The sequence below is a fragment of the Pleurodeles waltl genome, chromosome 3_1 (genome assembly GCF_031143425.1).
Source record: "Pleurodeles waltl isolate 20211129_DDA chromosome 3_1, aPleWal1.hap1.20221129, whole genome shotgun sequence".
NCBI classification, from domain to species: Eukaryota; Metazoa; Chordata; class Amphibia; order Caudata; family Salamandridae; genus Pleurodeles; species Pleurodeles waltl.
Genome location: NC_090440.1, coordinates 703,444,831 through 703,468,701, shown reverse-complemented (window position 1 = coordinate 703,468,701; position 23,871 = coordinate 703,444,831). Strand labels below are relative to the sequence as shown.

Sequence of the window (23,871 nt, the reverse complement as noted above, 5' to 3'; positions counted from 1 at the left end):
TTAGAGGGAAGGCTTTTGGACATTTCTTGGAAACGTACGGTCTGAAAATGACAGTGCACTACCACATAATGCTTTAGTAATATATTTATTAAAAGGAAGTGTTTAAACAAACTGAGACACTCCTGCCCTGATGGCACAGCTATTAGTAAACTAAGAGGCAAGTCATGCATGGATCATGTGTATCCTGTGTATGTGGAGCAAAGTTTAGTATATTTAATCAAAATAAAAAGGATTTTTTTTCTTTCAGCAGAAATGTTGAACTCCTATTTGAAGGTGCATTCATGTGAGAATGAAGAAAACTGACTGTAAAATACAATATTTGTCTAGGATCACACAATTTGAATTCCGTTTCCAGGTGAATTACATTATAGTTCGGTCAAATAGATTATTCAAGTTACTTAACCTGCAGGTCTAGTAACATTTCTTGATTTTGAGGCTTAGTATGTGTGATCAACTTTACCTCCACATCGCTCTACATCGAAAGAAGGTTCAGAATGTTAGACTGGACTTACAGTAAACATAAAGGCATCCAAGCCAGGTGTCAAACAACCTAGCCGAGAAGTAGCCATGCTCATTGCAGCAGCCTTGACCTCATGAAAGCCAAACTTATGTGCTTCAACAAATCCTAGCAATCAGCCACCAATTGTACATGCTTTGAAATTAAGTTACCATTAACTGCCACAATAAATATAGGCTGCATTTATGGGTTTCAATATGGGGAAACTAAAAACAAACACCAGTCATCAGCCCTCTTGGATTCCGTTGGCAGTGTTAAAGGCAGAAATGCACAAGGCCTCCCTCCCTCGGTGAAAGAAACCCTCAGATACAACTCTAGTTAGAATTGGAAAATTAAAGAGACAGGGAAAACTAGAGACATTGAGACAGGAATACAGAAAGCATACAAGCTGAGCAACACTGCGCTTTGAAAGGGGCAACAGTGATTATGCACCTAAGAACAGAAGCTGAGCGCCATTTCCATTACGACCTAGATAATGAAGAATACACCCCAGATGAGAAACACAACAGCCACAAAGACTGCATGTAGGAAGCTGGCTCTGTATATACAATATTAACTTTAGATTGTGTGCACAGAGTCCAGGGGTTCCCCAAGAGGCTTGACAGAGTCAATAATAGATAATACTAAGGCTCTATTTGTGGTAGTGTGTTCGAGCAGTTAGGCTTAGAGGGTAGTGTTAAGCATTTGTTGTTCACATTCAAGCAATAAATGAGAACACATACTCGATGACTTAACTTCAGGCCAATATTTTTTTCTATAGAAAAATATTATTTTCTTAATTTATTTTAGAACCACAAGATTCAAATTGCAGGTAAGTACATTTAATGTAAGGTACTTGGTATAGGTATAGTTAGAACTTTGAACCAAAACAGTAATATACACAGTTTTTCATAAAATGGCAATAAGCCATTTTAAAAGTGGACACTGCAAAATTCAACAGTTCCTGGGGGAGGTAAGTACAGTTAGGTTAATGTGGTAAGTAAAGCACTTACAAGTTCAGTCTCCAGGGCATAGGTAGCCCACCCCAAACACCCAGCAACACAGGGCTGATCAGGTGCAGAGGTCAAAGAGGAGCCAAAATAACATGGGCGCCTAAGGAGACAGGAGGGGCAGGCTTTGTTTCTGGCCCCAGAGAGCACAAAGGCTCTCACCCCAGGGGGGTCAGAAACTTGTCTCTCAGTGGCAGGCTGGCACAGACCAGTCAATCCTGCACTGAAGGACTGGGTAAAATACAGGGGGCATCTCTAAGATGCCCTGTGTGCACTTTTTTTTAAATAAATGCAACACTGGCATCAGTGTGGGTTTATTATTCTGAGAAATTTGATACCAAACTTCCCAGTATTCAGTGTAGCCATTATGGAACTGTGGCGTTCGTTTTGACAAACTCCCAGACCATATACTTAATATGGCCACACTGTACTTACAATGTACAAGAATGGACTTAAACACTGTAGGGGCATATTGCTCATGCGGCTATGCCCTCGCCTGTGGTATAGCGCACCCTGCCTTAGGGCTTTAAGACCTGCTAGAGGGGAGACTTACCTATGCCACAGGCAGTGTGAGGTTGGCATGGCACTCTGAGGGGGATGCCACGTCGACTTTGCCTTTTTCTCCCCACCAACACACACAATCTGCAATGGCAGTGTGCGTGTTAGGTGAGGGGTACCTTGGGGTGTCACAACACATACTGCAGCCCTCAGGGACCTTCTCTGGTCACAGGGCCCTTGGTACCTTTTATAAGGGACTTATCTGTGTGCCAGGGGTGTGCCAATTGTGGAAACAATGGTACATTTTTGGTGAAAGAACACTGGTGCTGGGGCCTGGTTAGCAGGGTCCCAGCACACATCCCAGTCAAGTCAAAAAGGGGGGTGAGGGGAGAGGCATAACTGCAAGAAGGAGCCATTTTCCTATACTGCACTTAAAATAACACACAAGGGGTGAGCACACAATCCAAAGCCTTAACACAAGAACGCCAACACAGGTTATATGGGGACAGAGTTAAAAAAAAAAAAAAAAAAAAAAAAAAAAAAAAAAACTACCTACGCACGGATAGAGGAACTAGAAGTCTTGGTTGTTTGCCAACTACTGGAAGATACATTCCCAAACATGTACTAATGCCACTGAAGATTCCAGTGATTGGTGCTTCGACGGCTTGGATGTGTGTTGAACAACAAATTTGCCAAAATTAACAGGCAATGGAAGCAGAAAAGTTGCTGCCTTTGTCAGTGTTTTGAGCTTTAGCGAGTTGCCCCACATTTACAGTAGAGGGTTCCCAGACAGTCAATACAAACATGACCATGATCAGAGAACAGGTAATGTTCAAAATAGTACCATATCAAAGAAAGGTTTGTCCGCTGTCACACCGCATTTGCCAAAAGAGACAAGACAATTTTGTTCTATGTTTTCAAATCTCTAAAAACGTGTTCAATGTCTTAACCATTTGCTAAAGGGAGACTAAAATAAATCCCAAAGCAAACAGGCAAAATGAACTATCCCTTACATAACATTCAAGTCATTTACAAACATTTTAAAATGTGCTGGCTTTTAGCCACTTAGGATTGTAAATATGGCCATAGGTGATGATTAACAAGACTCGTTTGATATGAAAGAAATGAACAAGTGCCCATCATGTGAATGATGGCCATCAGAAGGAAGTCAAGATCGATCCAATTAAAGAAATACAACATTACATTCTGCTCCAAAACATACAAGTGAGGCAGAGGTCCACCACGATAGTATACATCTCAAAGGATAACATTGGACATAACTGTGGAGCATTTTAAAGTGAAGTGTCAACTTCAGAAAGGCACTTGTGCAACATCAAACATAGCTCCAGTCAAATCCACTACATTTTACATAACAAGTAACTGGAGAACATATATTACCTGAAAGATTTCATCCTTGTGAGATTCAAAGGAATGTAACTTCAATTTCAGGTTCCTTAAATCCCACAGAGCCACAGTCTATAAGGAGAAAAGAAACAAATAAACTGAGGTACATGAATAAATTGTCCTGCAAATGACCGCACATTAACAACACACAAAGCTCTCTAGCACTAAGCAGCCTGTGCTAGACAACAGGAAATTAGGTTTACCAAGTGGCCAACTCCAATTATTGAGTCCCCACAGCAGGGAGGGAAGCTAGTATAAGGGCTCAGGCCAGACGCACCTTATCAGCAGATCCTGTTGCCAGAATGAATTCACTATAGGGATTAAAGGACAGGCAGTTGACTTCAGCAGTGTGAGCATCCACTGAATGGCTCGGCTTGGAGGTGTTATTGGACCGCGTGTCCCATCTGAAACAGAAGGAAGAGTGTAAATTCACTATGCAAACAGAAGGCCTTTCAAAGACCACAGGTTACTGTAGTTGCTAGAGTGCAGGGGTGGAGTTGAAAGCTGGATAATATATGTTTTAATTCCTCACACATTACTCCCCACTGCTCATACTCTGTAATCTGAAATGAAGCTCCATGGACACTTTTCATGATAAGCTTCCTGGCCACAGAACTCTGCTGGGTCTGGAAGCAGAACGATCAGTCAGTACAGGAAATGGGTAGTACTCACATCATCAACTTCTGATCATCAGCCACAGATCCAAAGAGAGACTCGTGTAGCAAGTGCCAGGACACATCCTCCACAACTGCAGTGTGCCCAGTGAATATCGTTTTGGCATCAACCACCTTTCCCTCCTTCGGCACAGCACTGATATCCCACAAACAGATAGTCTGAAATATTAAGAAAAGCATGAGATTGAATGCACAGGTACTAGTCCAGTGCTGCCTCATCTCACTCTTTCCCTGTTGTCCCACTGTAGGAAGAAAGCCTATGGGATAAGTTCAATAGCCAAGCAGCGGATGAAGAAAAATCTTCACAGCAACCTTTTCAAAACTGTGCTGGTCCCTGAAAATATGAGATGTCATGGATTGTGTCAATACATCCAAACCAAAGGCAAAATTAGAGAACACTTAAGGAAAAGGTTACTTACCTTGCAAGCATCTGTTCGTAGCAGGTACTGTTGTAGATTCATATGTTGTGCATATTCCTTCCATCTACTGTTGGGCCTGGATGTGTGCAAGTTGTTTTTCCTTCAAAGAAGCCTTTCAAGTCACCAGGTACTGCGACAACTTTTCCACACAGTGGGTGAGGATGGAACGTGAAGCAAAATACACAGGTGGCAATGCCAAAGAGGAAAATAAGATTGCATAGGAAACTACAAACAGCCACAGGCATCCAGGAAGGAGGGTGGGTTTATGTGAATCTACAGCACTACATGCCACAAGCAGATGCTTACAGGGTACGTAACATTTTCAGTTCAAGGCATGCGTGGCTGTATACACATTCTGTGCATAGACTGTAAAGTAGTCTTCCCAAAAAGTGGTGACTAGCCTATGAATGTTGTTTTAAACTGAAAGAGTGCACAAAATACTGCTTAACCAACATTAGCTTGTTGGCATGCTTGAACATCCACACAGTAATGTTTTGTCAGTGCATGCGTGGATGAATTAGCTGTTTGCATATGTCAGCTACTGGGATGATCCCCAGGAAAGCCAGAAAGGATTCTTTCTTCTTAGTGGAGTGGGCTCTAGAGGGAGGGGATGGAGTCCTCTTAGCTTTAGTACATCATGTCTGGATACATCCGACAATCTATCCAATAATGCCGGACTTGGATAAAGACTCATCTTTGTGGGGTTTGGAGAAGCGACAGAGTAGTTGTGTTTTTCTAAAAGGTTTAGCTTTATCAAGGTAGTACATGAAGGCCCGCTTTACATCTAAAGTATGGACAGCCCGTTCTGCAACAGAATCAGGTTGTGGGAAAAACAAAAGGAATTTCAATAGTTTGGTTTCAGTAGTAGGATATGGAATGGGTACAAAGTACAACCCGACCCCTATGTACTTGGAAGGGTTCTTCCAGGGTTAGTGCCTGTAGCTCACTGACATGCCCCACAAGGAATGCCATCGTCCAAGAGAAACTGAAGGGAGCAGGAGAGTAGGGGCACAAATTGATGGCCCATAAACTTTGTAAGTACAATGTTTAGATTCCACCCCAGGGTTTGTGGAACCAGATAAGGAATTAATCTCAAGCCCCTCCATGAAGGCTTTAACGGTCGGTATTGTTAAGATAGGAATGTTTCTATTGTGGAGGTAGGCAGCTACAGCATCCAAGCGAAGACGAATGGAGATGAAGGCTAGACCAGAAACCTGCAGATGTAGCAGGTATTAAACAGTATCCTGCACTATGGCTTCAAAAGGGTCAATGTGTTTTGAGTGACAGTACCATACAATATTTTTTGTCCACTTTCCGCATAGCAGACCCAGGTCATAGGTCTGTGCGCTTCCTTAAGAAAGCTAATGTATTCTGCAGGAAGGTTGAGGTATCCGAATTCCATGACCCCAGAAGCCAGATCGCAAGCTTGAGCGACCCTGGGTCAGGCTGCCTGATATCTCCATGTTCTGCGCGTCTGGCCTATTGGGGAGCCTCTTATGCAGAACCAGAGAGAATTGGAGCACAGTGGTGAACTGGTGAGCCCATGTGGGAGCCACCTGGAAGAGCGTGAGGGACATCTGTTGAAGCCTCCTTACACAACGGAAGGAGAGGCTGAAAAGCATAGGCAAATATCCCTGACCTATTCATTCATTGCCCATGGTCTGGGGGTGTGGGAATCTGGAGGCAAAGAATGGCCATTTGGTGTTTTCTGCAGTTGCTAACAGGTCCATTTCTGGAATGTCCCATCTACAGAAGTGACTGAGGATGACTTGCGGGTGAATTCCTACTCTTGGACGTGTTGCAGCACACATCTAAGGAGGTTGGCAAAATATTGTCCATCCCTGGAAGGTACTCAGCTAACAAACTAATTCTGTAACCAAGAGCCCATTGCCAAATGCTTTGGGAGAACTGAGGGAGTTGCGGTGAGAATGCCAGTTTAAGGTAGTGCATGGCTATCTTATCTGAGCAGACAACAATAACCCTGCACATCAGGTGAAGTAGCAAAGCCTTCAGTACTAGATGGATGGAGAGAAGTTCCAAGTAGTTGATATGAAGACTCTGTTCTGTGGGCTCCGTCGGCCTTGAAGTCAGATCCTGTAGATGGGCCCCCATCCTGTAAGAGAGGTGTCCACTGTAATGGTCCTCTGTGGAACAGGGTCAAGAAAAGGCCGCCCCTGCAACATGTTGGTGTTCCACCACTGCAGAGAGCGACAAGTGTGGCAGCCGATCAACACCAGATTGCCTCAGTGACCCCGCCACTTGAGACTACTGCTGCACTAGGCATTCTTGCAACTGATGCATATGTAACCTGGCAAGGGGTACCGCAATACAGGAGGTCATTACGCCTAGGAGGAGCATGAGTGTTCGGAATGTGACTTGTTGATGTGGCCGGAAGAGAAGGAGCAGTGTTAGAAGAGACTGAACACGAGCAGGGTTTGGATAGGTCATGCCTAACTGCGTGCTGAAAATAGCCCCCAGAAGGGCTGGATCTGGAGGAGTTGGAGATGGGATTTTATGGCATTGATGGTAAGCCATAAACTGAAGCAGATCTATGCAACTTGAATGTGCTCGCACATAGCTGGCAGGTGGCACTCTTGATCTTCCAATAGTTCAGATAAGGGAAGACATTGATGCCCTGCCTATCCAGGTTTGTGCCGCCTGCGACCCCTCTCCCCCACCAAACCACCCCTTTCCCCCCCCCCCCCCCCCACCACCACCACACACACACACACACTCCCCGGCAGTAGTTTCAGCCTCATGTAAGGCACAGTGAATGGTTGGGTTAGATATCCGTTTGCCCTCAGAGACCCATGTACCAAATGGCTGTGTTACTCTGGGAGACAATAGAAGAGATCCTCCATTTCATCCCAGTGGGCATGGTCATATTGTGAGAGAAGGCTGATGGAACTAGCAACGCCTCATTGATTGGCGGATTGCATGGCTACCCTTTTCTCTGGATCTATGCGCTTGCTCTCTCTCCTGGGTGAGGCATCGTAACTGGCCTGGGAGTTGGCCTAGTTACGAGCAGTAGTAATCACTAGGGAGCAAGGCGTGAGTTGCTTGCTAATATTATTTGGGTCCGTAAGGGAAGCTTTATATTTTTTGTCTACTGGGAGTGTTGTGACCCTGGGTCGGACAGCATCCTTAAAGGTGTCAGGTGTGTGCAGTTAACATGCCCTCAAGAAAGGGGAGGTAGAGCGGTGAGTGAACGAATGTGTTTCAAAGAGGAAATCCTCCCCTCAGGACTGTGTCTTAAGGTTCATCTTGCTGAATAGGGCTGCTCTACCAACCAGCTACCAATAGGCGGTAGAATTGTCTGGAGAAGCGTGACGGGCAAGGAACAGATAAGGGCCTTTGTCCCCGGGTGGATCTGAATACGAGTCCAATGAGTTACCCTGTGGAGGAATGTCATATGTGTCATCCCCTCCACCCATGCCATAGTGAGGAGAGCCCTGGGGTGTGAGATCAAGAGGGTCCCCTGGCAAAGCAGGTGGGATAGTAGAAAGCTGAAGAAAGGGGTAACGGGATTTAGCTCCAAGGGCGCCTTCAGTTTTGGTACTTAAAAACTGGTTGGTGCAGAATTTCTGCTTGGTGCTGCCATCGGAGTAGCAGGCACTGAAGCAATCCGTTTCATTGGTTTCTTCAGCACCAAGCCATAGCTGGGCCGAGCCTCTGTAGTAGTTTGTCTGGCCCGAAAGCAGCAGTGGAGGTCTAGGGTGTTGCCACCGCTCCAGTGTGACATCTCAAGTCAACAGGCTTGATGGTCGCAGAGAGTTTTCTTGGAACAGAACGAGTGGGACGCGTTGCAGGTGGCCTTGCTGTGCACAGATGAGCAGCACAAATCAGACATGATGGACGTCGCCCTGAGGATACATCTCATGGCAGTGAGGACAGTATCTGAATGGTGTCTGTTCCATCACCAGCAAGGCATGGGGGGAGAGACACGGCTGAGATTGGGTTAGGCCCCAGAGGGCAAGGAAAACACAGGGCCACAGTCAAAGCCCCTCTAAAGCACAGTAAACAATTGTTGACTTGACGTGTAAGAGGGGCGTGAATTAAGAACTATACAGATGGAGGGGAGCAATCCGTGCAGACTGATTAGGGCACTACAACTGTCATTCTGGAGCACAGAAGCACACATTCAAACCAGACAGCAGAAAGAAAACAAACAAACAAATAGAGCCAAGGACAATGCGGCAATGCGCACACTACCTTGTCACACCACTTTGTGACTCGAAATACTTTTTCAAAGAAAAACTACTACGGCACAGCTAACCCAATTCTAGAAGGCAGAAGCATGCGAATCTACAGCACTATATGCCTTGAACACTAATTTCCATCTAGGCTGTGCAATACCAGAAGTGGTCCAGCTGTATACAAGTAAGTCCTACTATAACCCCTGCCTCCCCATCACTCCCCTACCCAAAATAAAGAACCAGTCTGAGATAAACTGTTGCACCATGTGTCATATGCACGAGATGTGAAGCAACACTTGAGTTTCAGCCTATTCAGCAAAAGGTGGTTGAACAGTCTCCAGGCAGACCAAGAAAGAAGTACATGTCTGACCATGCAATCTACACTGAATAAATCACATTTGTGGTCGCTTGTTTGCTCATGCAGACCCAGTCCTAGTAATTCAAGCTAGAATACTCCTTTTGAGAGAGGGTAGGAATGCGCTCCCATAGGATTAGATATGTCTAGCCCTGCACAGATAAGATAAACGCTGAATCAGCTCCAAGGCATTGCCACTTACAAGGACTAAAGAATGCAGTCCTCCCATTTAATTCATTTTTTTTTTTTTTATATTCTGAACGTCTTTGTGCCTCAAGCCATGGTGTGCTGAATGAATCATTTTCAAAGAATGCACACTACTCACATGATCATCAGATGCACTCAGTAAATGCCCGCTGAGGTTGGGGTTCCAAGACAGGCCATAGCCCTCCTTCTGGTGTCCACGAAGACGCAGGTCTGGGTTACACTCCCCCGACGGATCTGAAAGGCGAACAGTGTTAGCAAGTTCAGGGTCAGTTAAGCCAGTTTGACAAAATAGGCTTCAATAGAGAATGGAGTGTGGGTATAAAAGTAGCACAAAACAGCAAAATGTCAAGACGACCACACCAAACAGGCCAGCAACTTTAAAGAAAGGGACCAATAAAGCACATTAACTCCGATTAAGTGAGCAACTCATGGACAGATCTGAAAACAATTACTTAAAGCTGGCCATTAACATGCTCTTAGATTATATGCTCTTGTCTGTCTCTGCTCTAAACCTGCATCAAAAGCAGGAATTCTGACAGTGCCATCATACATCAGATTTGGTGGAGACTTGAGGTTTTGCATCTTGATGTACCACACAGAAGCATAGTTGCTTTGTCCCTTTTGTACTGAGGATAAGTGGCTATCTGGAAAGAATGCTTCTTTGGAAGAGTAAATGACATTTTTAGTGAAGAAACACATTTGCCATCAAACCATTTAAAGCAGATAAAAACAAATTAATGGAAACCTTAACTAGATTTCCCTTTATCAAATAAAAGTAAGCCATCTCAGTACTTTAAGCTGTCAAGAGAGCGACACAGCACAGTTGATCTTTGAATAATGTTAAGGAGGACATATGTCCATCATCAAAAGCCAACAAATGCACAATGCAGAAGACCAAGACAGGTATTTTAGGAGATCAAGGTAACAGTTGCTGTACATTCAATACAGGAAAGCACTTAAGCTATTAGTTTCCACTTATGGCTGAACTTAAGGTAAGCTATGGTAGTTTTCCTGTTTGGCTCCAACAAGCTTGTGCCATCACATTGCATTTGATGTTTTTTGTATTTTTGACTTTGCCGCCTGTGTATACAACAATTACACATGTGATAAGCATCACCTTGTTGTAATGGGAGACTGCAGCAGGATAGTTCTGAGGCCCAAACCATCCAAAGCACATTCCTCCTTTCGACAATGACCAGCTGAGAGGGACTAACAGCAGCGGATTGTCGTGAAATAGCAAATCTCTATAGGGTTCATGAAAAGTTGCTTACAACTCTGTCGGTAAAAATATGTCTAGTCTCTAACCATGTCCTTTGCTCCACCAGTTCAGACAGTTTGCAAATGCACGTACAAATCCATTTTGGAACTCCGATTTAGGTACTGCTTGCAAAATAGAGGAAGGATAGGAGCCAGTTTAGATATTTTGTGCAATAGTAGTAGTCTGAAAAATCTTCAGTCTCCCTCCTCTTAAGTGAACCAAAACTGTTACTAGGAGGATGGCAGGAAACGGTTGTTCGATGTGCAAAATGATTACCCTCAGATATTGCCCTGCTTCTCTACCCAAGAAACCATCCAGATGGCGTTGAAAGTTGGTACCTGGGAATGCAGTACATTCCCATTGTGTCTTTTTTCCTTTTGAAAGGGCACACCAGGCTCAAAGTATTCTTGCTCCAGATTCTGCATCCCATAGGAAGCTGCCCTACACACAGATCTAGATGTTACTAACCAAAAAGCAGGAATGCGGATTTCAGTATTCTGTCCGTTCTGGTAGCCAGGTATAATAAGGAGTGTGAGCACAAACCAAATGGCTGTGTCAGGATGCTAGTGACATGAAGGAAAGTACACCCCATTGTTCATGAGAGATCTTTGAGCACCAAGGACCAGACTTGGAATCCTGGAACTTTGCTAGAGGCACTACTGACTTACCACTTGAGGAAGGAACCCTTACAGATACATATGAGGAACACTGGGATTACGCTGCATAGGGAGAAAAAGAATCAGAAAAGCAGTGCGCAGTCCAGAGGTCAAGGAACACAGAAGCAATGAACAGTGATTTTTTGTTAGACCCAGAAGACGTGCTACCAGACCTACTGGTAAGACCAACTACTCAACCACTGTAAGCTCCCTTCATCCCTGAATCACAGTGCTTGTCCACTAGTGACTCAAGTTTACTCGGCTCACTTTCCGAGGCTGGGTTGTTAATGCAGCCTAAGAACTCAGAGTGTGCAGACCACACAATCTCGGTGGTGGCTGCAAAGTTACTGTACTTTAATCTCTAGCTTCCTGACAGCATGTGCAAATGCATGGGGTGCAATCCATGGCCTTGTGAATAGAATAACCTGACTTTTGTCTGCAAGGTTCTGCAATTGCTCCCCTGCATGCACCATGTGCGGTTGACTCCTCACTGAGCAGAGCTTGCATTACCCAAGCTGTGGTTTTAAAGGGGTAGTGCTCAACACCATGGAACTGTTTTAGTCCAGTAAGGTACTTCTCTCGTTCTCCTCTTACCTTTCCAACAGACATCAGTATGTTTACATGGGTACCTCCGAGTTCTGAAATATCCATACCAACTTCAGGGTCCCGTAAGGACCCATACTGCCCCACAACATCTTCAACCTCTTCATGGAGCCCCTTAGGCCTCTAAAGGTAACCGCATTAAAATTTACCAATATGCAGCTGTTACACAACACCATTTGGAAGGCTCTTCTGCTTTGGGCATCCAATGCCCCATGTGCACTGCATCCATACCTGGACGTCAGGTACATATCTAAAATGTAAACCCTACCACGACAGAACTCCTGTTTTTTGCCAAGAACAACAAGCAAGATATAGAAGAAACATGGTGAAATAACATTAATTTAGATGGTGTTTAACTCAAACTTCACCGAATGCCAGGTCACCTATATTTACCCTGACCAGCAATCTCTTAGTCAAAGATCACACTGCCTCCCGTTCGCCCCAAAAAAAAAAAAAAAAAAAAAAAAAAAAAACCACACTCACAAATGTGGCCTTGTACCAATTCTCTCTTCCAAGGAATGTCAAACAGTTTCTTCTAGGAAACTACTTCAGGACTTTTATACAAGCCCTCAAATTCTTCCATCAGCCGATAATATCCTATTTCGTGGCCTCCCAGACACAACAATGGCATCCCTTAACCGCCTACCAGCTTTTCGCAAAACAATTATGGACAGGGGCCGCACTGCCCACAATTTCCAAATATTTGGCCTCAATAAAACTGTCTCCTTTAAGTTTGTTTTCTTTCCTTGTTTTTCTTGAAAATGCTGCCTGGCTATTGGCACTGCACATCACAATTCCAAAGTAATTGTGTGTGCGTGCCACCTCTGCAACAAGATCATTTTTAAGAAAAAAAAGTAAAGACAAGCATTTGCAATGCAACGGGTCTCGCGTTTGCTCATGTTAGAGCTGATCGCGGTGTAAACTCCTCACCGACTTTTCATCTATCGGCAAAAGTGCTTTTATGTACGTAACCCGAAATAGAGAAATTAACGGTGCAAAGCGCTCGACTTCTGCCAAGCGAGATCGCGCTAGGAAAATAGAGAAAAAGTAGGCCACGATCTGACAGAAAACAGCGAGCCTCGCGTGTTTTCTGTACTTGGTTGCTGCGCTCGAGGAGGGCTAACCACCTGCAAAGACAGGACGTGTTCATGCCTTCCACTTATGAAAGCAAGCAGATTTTACTAGGCAAGCCCACGAACCAATGAAACACACTGACGTGACATCGACAGGGCTCCGAGCCCTTTTCTAATAACTAAAGCGCCTCCCTGGGATACGTGTGCGCATGCAACGCAGGCTCGACCCTAAAAAAGGAAATGATCACCTCAAGGAGACAGTTGTTTTTTCTTCTACAGTGCAGAGCAGCCTATGTTGCTCTGTTCTGCACATCAAGTAATCTGCCTCCAAGGCAGAGGAGTCAGGGGATGACAAGATAATCAACAGGGGTATTTATGTCCCCCCCTTTCTCACCATCCCTCCAAGTGGCAACTGCTTTCAAAGAAGGCAGAAAGAGAACCAGGCCTAGACTGGAAATCAAAACTAGCCCTTGCAAAGAAAGGGCTTAAGAGCCACCATACTAACCGTAGGTATACAAAAAGTGATGTGTATAATGCTTGAATTAATCTCAACAACTGGTAATTACTCAGGGCTACATTCCAGTCCATTGTTATTCTGCACACCATGTCACTACAGTTTGGACCTAGCTATACGCAAATCAATTCTGACCCTGCTCCAGTAGGAGCAGTCATCCTGCACTGCCAGGTCCTCCAGGAATTGCAAGACAAGCAACCCAAGACCAGTTTTGCCTTGACTGGGGGCTCTTCAGTTGGGCACAGCGTGGTTACAGTGACAGTGAGCACATGACTCATACCTGCCACAATTAATACAAAAATAAATACACACACATAAATAATTGTCGGGATGTTCAAATCAACCGCAGCCACCGGAAATTAGTCAGGACCGCAAGCACACACACCACGTGACCCCCGAGGGATCGCCAGTGTTTAAGATTGATTTACGCATGTATTTCTAGTGGTGGGACCGTGCTCACTTTGCCACTTGAACAAATCTGCACCCGACTGAAGAGCCCCCAACTAGGGTGAAACTGGTCTTGGGTTCCGGCTTAGACTGGATCTAGGTGGGCAGTTTAGGCTGTTCAGTTCTTAGTGGAGCAGGTCCAAGAGTGATAGCATATGGCTCGTATAATCTGAGGTGCGGTGGTGGGCAAAAAAAAAAAAAACTATGGGCTGGAATGCTACCCTGAGCAGTTGCCAGTGGTTAGACTTACTGCAAGCACTTCACATGATTGAACTCACATAATAGAACTATGCAAGACAATCCCGGTCAATAAAATAATATGCTGCAAAAAAAAAAAAAAAAAATGCAAGGGTTGCCTGCAAAACTTACATTTTGGAGCAACAAAATGTCCTAATCGATATGTTGTGGTCACTAGCTCTTTGGCTGAGTGGGCCTTGCATCGTCTTAAGGACTTGGTGCTAAAAAGAATCCAGGATTAAGTGCTAAAAGGGTTTTACTTGGCGTTCAATTGTCAGTCTAACAGGTAGGTCATGGGACAATGCCTTAAACTAACAACTGAAAGAGTGCTCCAAGACCGCCTCGGGAATCCCAGTCCAATTCGGACACATGGGAAGGTCGCTCTCAAAACACAAAGGTGGAAGAAATTAGCACTGAACACAGAGACCTCAGCGATAAATAGGTATGAAACAAAAGAGGAATGAATTCTTTCCCTAATTGCCAAATGTCAACACTTACAAAGGAATCATCTACATTGGGCAACAGAATCAATCATCCTCATGCCCAATGAACTATAACATCTTGGCTGAGACTACCAAACAAATTAGTAGGCTGGTGGTTTCTACGGTGAACAACAGAGCTGTACAATTAATTGCAGAAGAGAGCAGTTACCTGGCTTTGAAGGGTGCTTTGTGTAGTCAAACACAAGGACATCACTTGAAGGGGTCTTTGTGGCAATGATACAGGGATTCTGGGGCATGTACCTCGCACGGTTCACTTCTCCTTCATGGTTGATTTTAATTTCAATTTCTATCTTCCCACTTACAGAACCAAATCCACCAAACTCTAAGAAATTGAATGAGAGAAAAAACACTTAGAAAGGCATACAGTTTCATACAAGCAAAATTAGGGTGGTTTGGACACAAGAAGCCATTTTGCTCCTGTAACCAGTTGCAGTTCTCACTAATGAAAGGAGATTGTTGGTAACTGCTCAGGGTACTTCATTTTAGAAGACAACTCACGCAGTAAAGTTCAGTTCAACCAAGAATCCTTTCTGCACTATAATTGTCAACATTCACATTTCATGTCAATGAAGGTTATAAACAATACAATCAGATCCTGTACCAATTTTCAAAATTCGAAGGGCCATTCGGTGAACAATGTCCAAATAGGTCTCAAAATTAAACAAGAAATTTATGAAAAATGAACTATTACAGGGCTGAGCAGAGGATGGATTGTCCCTGCACTTCAGCGTGTCTTTCAAATAACTAGGAAAATAAACACCCTCACATTTCCCCATGCAGTTAAAGATTAATAAACCTATAAACACGAAAATGTATTAGCCTCTTCCAGTCAAGGACCTCATTTATATATGTTCTTGTCATTAAATATACAGTTCTATGTGGGAAAACAGACATGTTTTCCACCACTTAACACTGCCCATCTGTGGACCTAAAGGAAAGGTCTACACTGTGAGCAGACCAAAAGAGAAATGCAGGTCTGGAAAGTGGTTGGAAATGTAAACAGTAAAATACTCTCTAGAGCACTGGTTCTTAACCTGAGGTCGGAGGACTCCCAGGGGTCCGCAAGGTCTGCCGTCAGACTGTTTAACAAAATGAAATAATATTAAAAGTAATAATTACAAATAATAAAGTATATACAAATAAGGAAGCAACACTAAAGATATTCCAGATTGGATTCTAAATGAAGCATTTCAATATTAGTCCATTTGCTTGGGGTATAACTGTTTTTGTATTTTTGTGCACCGTTTTGAGATTCAAAACATAGAAACTTCTGCGGCAGGGGCCAACGACTGTGGAAGTCCACAGAAGTCAAAGGTTAAGAACTGCTGCTCTAGAATCCTGAAGGCCTCCTTGGTTGGCAGGATTAAAATCAACAACCTGACAATAGTAAGACATCAGTTACAACAAAAGAGGCAAAAAATAAGAACTGCAGGTCAACGGATTGTGATGGTGTTTGCCTGGGGCACTGAAGATGGGTAAACAACCTTTGTGCTAAAAAAGAGCCCTAACAAGCCAAACAAAAAGGCATCTTCACATGTGCACTGAACCCAGTTCAACAGCAATCAGTAAAGGAACTTGACTCACCTCCTTTCTCGCTATCATAGTGAGACGCATCAAACTGGGCATCGTCATTGGGGAGCTGCACACTAGCGATCACCAAATGGTTTTGTTCATCAGATGTGTGTGTGCCAAGTACTAGACGATGGATGCTGAAGTCTTTACCCTCGGGTCTGCAACACAAAGACATCATCAGGCAATAATCTCATGATGTAAAATATTATTAAAACAGCCTAAGCCAGCCCCATGAGAAAGATTATATGAGGTCTATGTTAATCAAGAAAGTCTCACTTGTGCAGCACGGGAAGGGTGAAGCTGGACTATAAAAGGAAAAATGCACTATCCGAACATCCCACACAGCAGTCTATGTGACTAGTGGCACCAACGTGTGCAGCTCAAATAAGTCCCTTGGGGCATCATGAAAGAGGAACGATTATTTGTACAACGGAGGCTACAAAGGAAAATGGATTGGGAGAAGTAGCACAGATCCCCAGAGTCTACCACTGTTAGAGTGTGGAGGAGTATGGGGGAAGGCTTAGTCCACGATTTGCTAACGTGTGCCTAATGACTGCCAGCAAGAATAACGTGCATACCATTTAATATCCACTCCAGCAGTGGGAACAGCAACAGCACACAAAGCAAAAGGTGAGTCACCCCACCTTTCCAAACCTTCTGAACCTAATCAAAGGGTAGAGGAACAGAAATGACAGTCTGAAGTGCGACCATTCTACAATGCCAGACCTACTCACCTGGTAACATCAGGTAGCCATTGTGCCGTCAGGCTGGGCCACTCAAGAGCATGGGTCATCACCAGGTCATATAAAAACGGAGTGTTTTTCTTCCATATTTTATATTCTTCGTTGATCACTCGCTCCTCCACTGCATCATCAAAGGCTGCTACAAAACACATACAAAAAAAAATCACAAGGTAAGGAAGGAGCTGCCCAACAGGATTACCAGAGACCAAATAGGTGGTGAAAATATGTGACTAAATCCTAACGACTGGAAATCACACTAGATTGCAAATAAAACAACAATGATAGAATGAGCTAACACAAACTTGGATGAGAAATAAAGGTAGATATTAAAGACTCCTAAATGGCATACCGTGTACCTGAAAAGTTTACATTCACCACATGAGGTTTCTTGGCACTGGACAACAAACATTTAAGTTCAATAGAATTAATTTTACCAAGATTAGGAGGCTGAAAAGCTGGAATGAACCACTGGACTCGAACCTGTAACCAAGAAATAAACAGATCCGGCAGTGGATGCGTTAGTCAACTGAGCCATTAGTCTGGGCAAATGGACCGTAGTGAAAGAAATCCCAAAATTGAATTTTAGAGTTGTGTAGTAACACATGTTTCTAGTCTGCTTTATACAGCAGAGACAGGTGAATATACACTGCCACTGGATGTGCTAACCTACAGATGGATCTAGACTGTACTGGTTGGAGTGTACTCTCATCCAGTCTAAATGAACAAAAGCCCCAGCACAGCTGGCCAGGAGACGACTAACTGGCAGATACTAATAGCCGCAGGGTTAAAGGCCTTTCACCTGTACTGAAGGGCAGTGGTCTGAATAGGCAATTGTAACAGACATTAACCAAGACAATTGGCTGGTTGAACCAATATTGACCAACCAGTAGCTTTCCAATCAGTTTTGTTACAGAGCTAGACACAGACCCGGAATATCATTACTGGTTTGAATCCAAACGAGGGTATTGTTTGCTTTTCATACACCCTTCTATACTTTAGATCACACATATCTCTCAACCGTTAAGCAGTGGCTAAGGATGGGAACTTATTCATGAAAACAATGTAAGGGCTTTTTTGAAGCAGCAGAAACACAATGACCATAGGATAGTAAAGTGCTAAACACTCCCAGTTCGTGACAATTTTCAAGCTTACTTTATAGAACCGTCCATAAATAGTAATTTGGTTAACCATTAGCCAGATGTATATATAATTAGGGGTCCTATGCGTTTAAGGCGTTCACACAAAAGCCAAACTGACTGATCAATGCCGATTAAGATAGATCAAGTCTCCTATGAAGAACTTCTGCTCAGTGAGCCACTGTTGATATAGAACAATCTATCCAAGGTGAGGCACAGACCCCATAATGAAGCATGCCACATCAGCGGGCAAAGCTCCAGTATCTTTAGAAAGGATTCCTGTTCCAACAACTGCTGGGGGTTACATCTACACTACAGCATGAACAGTCCTCCATCCTCCTCTAATGCCAGAAAAATAACGCAACACAGGAGATGCGCTTTTCTACGACTCTGAATTTAGAGAAGTAGGACTTTGGTTTGCTCTGGTTTTCTGCCATGATCTTCAAAGTATGACATTATACCCACTGGCAGCCAGTCCTAGGATGTTGTTGAGCAAGGACAAGTAGCTGATGAAACAATCTGTACAGTGAAGTGACCTTTGGGGTGTTATCCAGGTGTTACTAAGACAGGTGAAGCCCAACTGTAAGAAAGGGGGGGGCTGAAAGCCACAGCCAAATGTGTGCTCGCTGACTGTGAAGGGAGAGGTCAGATGGAAGGAGAACATACAATTTTTGGTGACAAAAGGGTAGCTTATCTGTAGAAAAATGACTAATGAAAAAATGTGTATGGATGGACTTATAATAAGGTAGACTTTAAAACCCTAGTATTCTGTGGGGCCAAGATGGCGGGCAGATAAGATGTCTTTGTCTCCCCCATCCTCGCCGTTGCAAAGCACTTCAGAGCCCTGCCAGCCGAGCACCCCAAACTACCCACACCCCCAGGCACACGGTCTGCCTGCAGCGCTATTCTGGCCCAGCACCAAGCCCCCTTTGCACCTCGGCACCCGTTGAGCAGTGAAGTGGTGATACACACAGAGTGGCACAAGTCTACTGAAGAGAGTGCACTGAGCCTTCAGACTCACTGCCTGTAATAGAGCCCTAGCGATGGACTGTCTTTCTGACCGGAGGACCTAGCGACCGAGGGACTGTGGCCCGCACCCACCTGGAGACCTGTTGCATCAGATTGGGCCTGCTCAGCCTTTGGGTCATCTGGCATACTGGGCCTGCAGAGAGAACACGAAAGGAGTGTGCTGCACCACCAGCCCCCAAATAACATCATCCTTTGAGCCTCACCCTTACTGCATCAGCGCTGATGAACAGCGGACCAAAACCTCTGTGGGTCCAGGCCCCTTCTTGAGGAGTGTTTTCTTGGACTGACCATCTTGTGGCGGAGTAATTGTGGCTCACAGCCCCTGGAGACCTGTTGTAATAGATTGGGCCTGCTCATAAACGATTAGGCCCTCTAGTATACTGGGCCCGCAGTCGGTCCTCCGAAACCAGCCCTCCTGCAGACATCTTAGTGTGTCTCTAACTTTCAGGTAAATGAAGCCATCCTGTGCAAAGCCTATGAGCTACACCCGCTTCAGTTTAAGGGCCACACACTCTTGTTATATCAAGATTTAGTGACCATCATACTACAGAAGAGACACGATTTCTGCCCAGTCACAGCTCACTTGAAGGCCAGGGTCCTCTACTCCTAGGGTCACTTGTTCCGAATCATCTTTCACCTAGAAGGCAAACTATATCAGTTCAGATCCCTTAAGGAAGCTTGCAGGGTTCTTGATATCGAAGACCCCTCTTCAGGAGAAGAGCCGCACAGCCCCCAGAATCAGACAGCGCAGCGACTACTACTCCGGCAGGTCACACCAGCCCTCTGATACTATGCGTCCGGACCCAGAGACTATGGCCTTGGAACGAAAGTCTGTGCTGGCCATGCTGACTAGAGATACTGACAAGCGTGATGCCCAATAAAGCTGGGGATCTTTAAAGCCATTACCTGGCGAGCGCATCCCACTGTCTTGATGTAATATTTTCGCCTCTTTATGGGTGAACTTTCCCCCAACTCCTTTTGCCTTGCTTCCTCACCCATCTGGTCCACACCGTACACACATTTTCCATGTTCCATGGACTGATGCATTACGTTAAAGCCGTTCTCTTGACCTTGTTTGTTGGTGGGGCTTTTGGGGTCATGTGTCCCCATCATACTAGCCGGTCACCCCTTGGCTACTTAAGCAATGCTGTAGTGGTTCAATATTGGAACACCGTCACTCTGCTATGAGCTCACAAATCTCCCTGTATCAAATACAGGACGTCATGCCCTTTAAGTAAACCCCATGGAGCTTAAGATTATTAGCCTTACTGTGAGGAGTCTTAAACTTACCAAAGATTAGCTGTCCTCGCTCTCCTGAAGCACGCCAGAGGCAATATCTGTCTCCTGCAGGAGATTCCCTGAGTCTCCAAGGATGGCCATGGAAGGCAAAGCTAATGATTTCCCTGCCAGCTTTGGTCCTCTTGCCTTGGAAAGGGGGGAGGGCAGCTATTCTTTTTTCATAAGCTGAAATCTTGTCTACGCTAACAGGTCAAAAGGTGATTACTGGCTATTCGACTCCGGGTGGGCTCCTTTTACTTCACCCTAGCGAATGTTTATGCCCCAACGAACACCAGGAAGCCTTCATCGTGAGCTCTTTGGCTTCTGTGCTTCATACTGGTGACGCTGCTATCCTAGTGAGAGGGACTTGAACTTGGTCACGGACCCAGAAATGGACCACTCTGGGCAACCCTCTGACCAACCAGGGCCTTCTCAGCTACAAGCCTTTGTTGGCTTTCTGATTGTGGGTGACACAACGTGTGGTGCAGGCTATTCCAGTCTTCTAAGGACTACTCATTCTATTTGGTCGTGCAGAAAACCTATGTGCACACAGACTACTTCCTTGCTACCCCACCCTTGCTGGACCTCGTGCCTGAAGAATCTACTGCCCTACGCGCTCTCCCTGACCACACACCCTCGACTCTCTCCATTAGATTGCCTGCCATCCAACCCAGGAGTTTCCATTGTCAATTGCGGAACACCCTGCGGCAGTCCCAGGCTTCCGTCACCTCTAGTAAGACTAATCCCCTCCTACCTTCAAAATTACGACACTGGGGAGACCTCCCTGGCATTTATCTGGGAGCCCTAAAATTTGTGGTGCGTGGGGAGCCAACAGCAGTCACTGCAGCAGCAAATCGGCACTACAGAGGTAAACGAAAGTGCCTTGAAAAATCTGACACCGAACTGGAAGCCATCCACAAACGCACCAGAGCACAGAGCTTGTAGAAAGCTGGAGAAAGCCTTGACCTGGACACTGCAGAACATGCTATGATGCGCCTCAAACAAATTCTATCCAAGCAGCAACCTGGCTGCGCATATACTGGCACACCGCTCACGCAACAAAATCTATTCAGGTTCAGTGAAAGCAATCCGCACCGATTCCTCCACTGAGACATGTATAGATGTGGGAATAATAGCAGCATTTTGAGCCTTTTATGGTGCTCTTGAGGCCACTGCAGATGGCTCAGTTGGTAATCCCTTTGAATACCTTCAAAGCATCACCCTTACCTCTTTACCAGAGGCTGATGCTTCGACTCTGGAACAGCCTACTTGCATAGAAGAGGTGATTTCAGCCATAGTGCAACTGCAACCTATGAAAGCTCTGGGACCTGATTCATCTCACAATTTTACAAGACCTTCTGCCAAGACTTAGCCCCACTGCTCACCTGTTTCTATAACTCCTTAGTCCATGCTAGAGGCTGGGTAAAGATCCAACCCTCTGCGGGTCACACAGACCTCTCTCTCCCAAACAAATGCGAAGCTCTTCACCAGTAGTCTAGCACATGGCCTCAGTGACCCTGATCAGGCAGGATTTATTTCCGCACACCAATGCAGTGACAACATCAAGTGTCTACTACACTTGATAGATATGGGTCATAGGTCTAACAAGGAGGCTTTACTCCTGTCCATCGACACAGAAAAAGCGTTAGACCGCATCCGCTGGCCTTATCTTTTTGATACGCTGCGTAGGTTCAGTATTAGCGACCACCATCGTTCCTGATCCAGAGGGGTACACGCTAGGGCTGTCCCCTCTTCTTTTTGCTCTTTACATGGAGCCTCTAGTGTACAGGCTGAGACAACCCAGTCATTCAGGGGATTCCTTTTGGTGGGGAACAACACCTAATAAACTTTTTCGCTGATGTAATTTTATTCCTCACTACTGGCGTTGGTTGAGGAGTTCCATGCCTTCGGTAACGTCTCAGGACTTGACGTAAATATGCAAAAGTCCCAGATTCTGAATTTCACTGCCAGTCCTACACATGAAACTGCTCTGCAATCCTTGTTCCTATTTGAGTGTGAAGTAGACACTACTCAATATCTAGGCACTGTCTTAGACCAGACTCCCCTTAAAACAGACTATCAACAACTCTAGTCACTCAAACCTGCAAGGACTTGACGTTGTGGAGCAGTCTTCGCCTAATATGGATGGGCAGAGTTGCGGCGATCAAGATGAGCTTCTTTCCCCGTACATTATGTTTATTTCAGACCGTGCCTTTTGTCAGACTACCAAACACAATATGTTCCCTGCAATTGGCTTTTAATACATTTATTTGTGACAACAAGAATTCCTACCTGCATAAACACTTGCTATATCATCCGGAGGAGAATGGTCCGCTTGCAGTCCCCAGCTGCTCCGGTACTACCAAGTTGCCCAACTCTGATATATAGGGAATGGAACTGTCTGCTGTCGGAGAGTAATGGACATTTATGGACCAATCTGTGACAGGTTCACACGTATGGAAGGTTTGGCTCCCTCATCGGCACAGGGCTTGGGGCCTGTACTCTTCCTCGTTGACAAGCCAGGCAATGGGAGTATGGGTCTCCGTAGCGATGAAGACAGGCCTAACAACCTTCCCTTCCCCTATGACCTCGATCCTGGCCAACATCAACTTTGTCCCTGGGTTGCAGCCAGAGCAATTCCAACCCTGATGCAGGCTGCAAGCAGGAGTAGTCCCTCTGACGCCCTGGGGCTTATCCCCTTTGACCAGCTAAAAACCGACTAAGCCTTAACTGACTCAGATCATGTCCGATATCTTCAGCTGCCCCACTGGGTGAGAAGCCCTAGGACTCGACAAGGAGCAGGGGGGGGACAGAGGACTCCTCTTGAGAAGTGGATAATTCTTAAGTCAGATGACAAACATCATAACTGAGCTTTATGCCTTACTAAGGAGAAGGTTGGCTAACCAAATCTAAAGAGTAACTTAAATGGGAAGCAGAGATGGGCAGAACCCTATCCACTAAAGAATGGGCAGATAATTTTAACAGAGTGCATCACACTGCATATAACATAGCTAGCACTGAAACTGCATATAAAATGGCTTCTTATTGGAATCCAACCCCATTGAGACTACAGAAGTGGAAGGTTGAAGCTTGCATGGGTGCTGGTGGGGCTGACCAGGGGAGGCGAGGGGACAATTGGGTTCTCCATTTATCTGTTTTTGTTTAATCAGCCTGTTACACGCTGTCTGCCCCAGGGTTGTAGGCAACAGCGAGGTACACGACTGTGCTGGATTTTGCTCCTGAAGGCAGTCGGCCCATGGGGTTGCAGGCAATACGCTTTGCAATGGTAGTGACTGCGATAAACAGAATTGCCCTAAAAAAAAAATGTGTATGAGGGCCCACAGATATAAAACAATGCTATTACATTGTTAAGGCAGTGTCAATAAGAACCATGCCACACTAAAGTCTACTATCCACATTGTGCCCGCCGCATGCCAAATGGATAAGGACAGCTTAATCTACAACTAACATGAAAGGGAGATGCGGATAATCAGCTAGTCGATCCACGATACGGTTGCTTTGAGGGGAGAAAAAGCATCATAAAGGAACAAGACAAGTAGTAG

General features: G+C 45.0%; 1 protein-coding gene across 1 annotated transcript in view; it reads right to left on the bottom strand.

Moving 5' to 3' along the window:
• The window catches only part of RBBP4 (RB binding protein 4, chromatin remodeling factor), a 63,827-nt gene that overhangs the window by 14,382 nt on the left and 25,574 nt on the right, over positions 1 to 23,871 (bottom strand). Inside the window, exons 2-8 of the mRNA XM_069223385.1 lie at positions 16,857 to 17,004; positions 16,135 to 16,280; positions 14,699 to 14,872; positions 9,378 to 9,493; positions 4,081 to 4,241; positions 3,686 to 3,812; positions 3,403 to 3,480 (exon numbers count right to left, since the gene is read on the bottom strand). Coding sequence (XP_069079486.1) covers positions 3,403 to 3,480; positions 3,686 to 3,812; positions 4,081 to 4,241; positions 9,378 to 9,493; positions 14,699 to 14,872; positions 16,135 to 16,280; positions 16,857 to 17,004 — 950 coding nt within the window. The remainder of the gene's footprint in view (positions 1 to 3,402; positions 3,481 to 3,685; positions 3,813 to 4,080; positions 4,242 to 9,377; positions 9,494 to 14,698; positions 14,873 to 16,134; positions 16,281 to 16,856; positions 17,005 to 23,871) is intronic.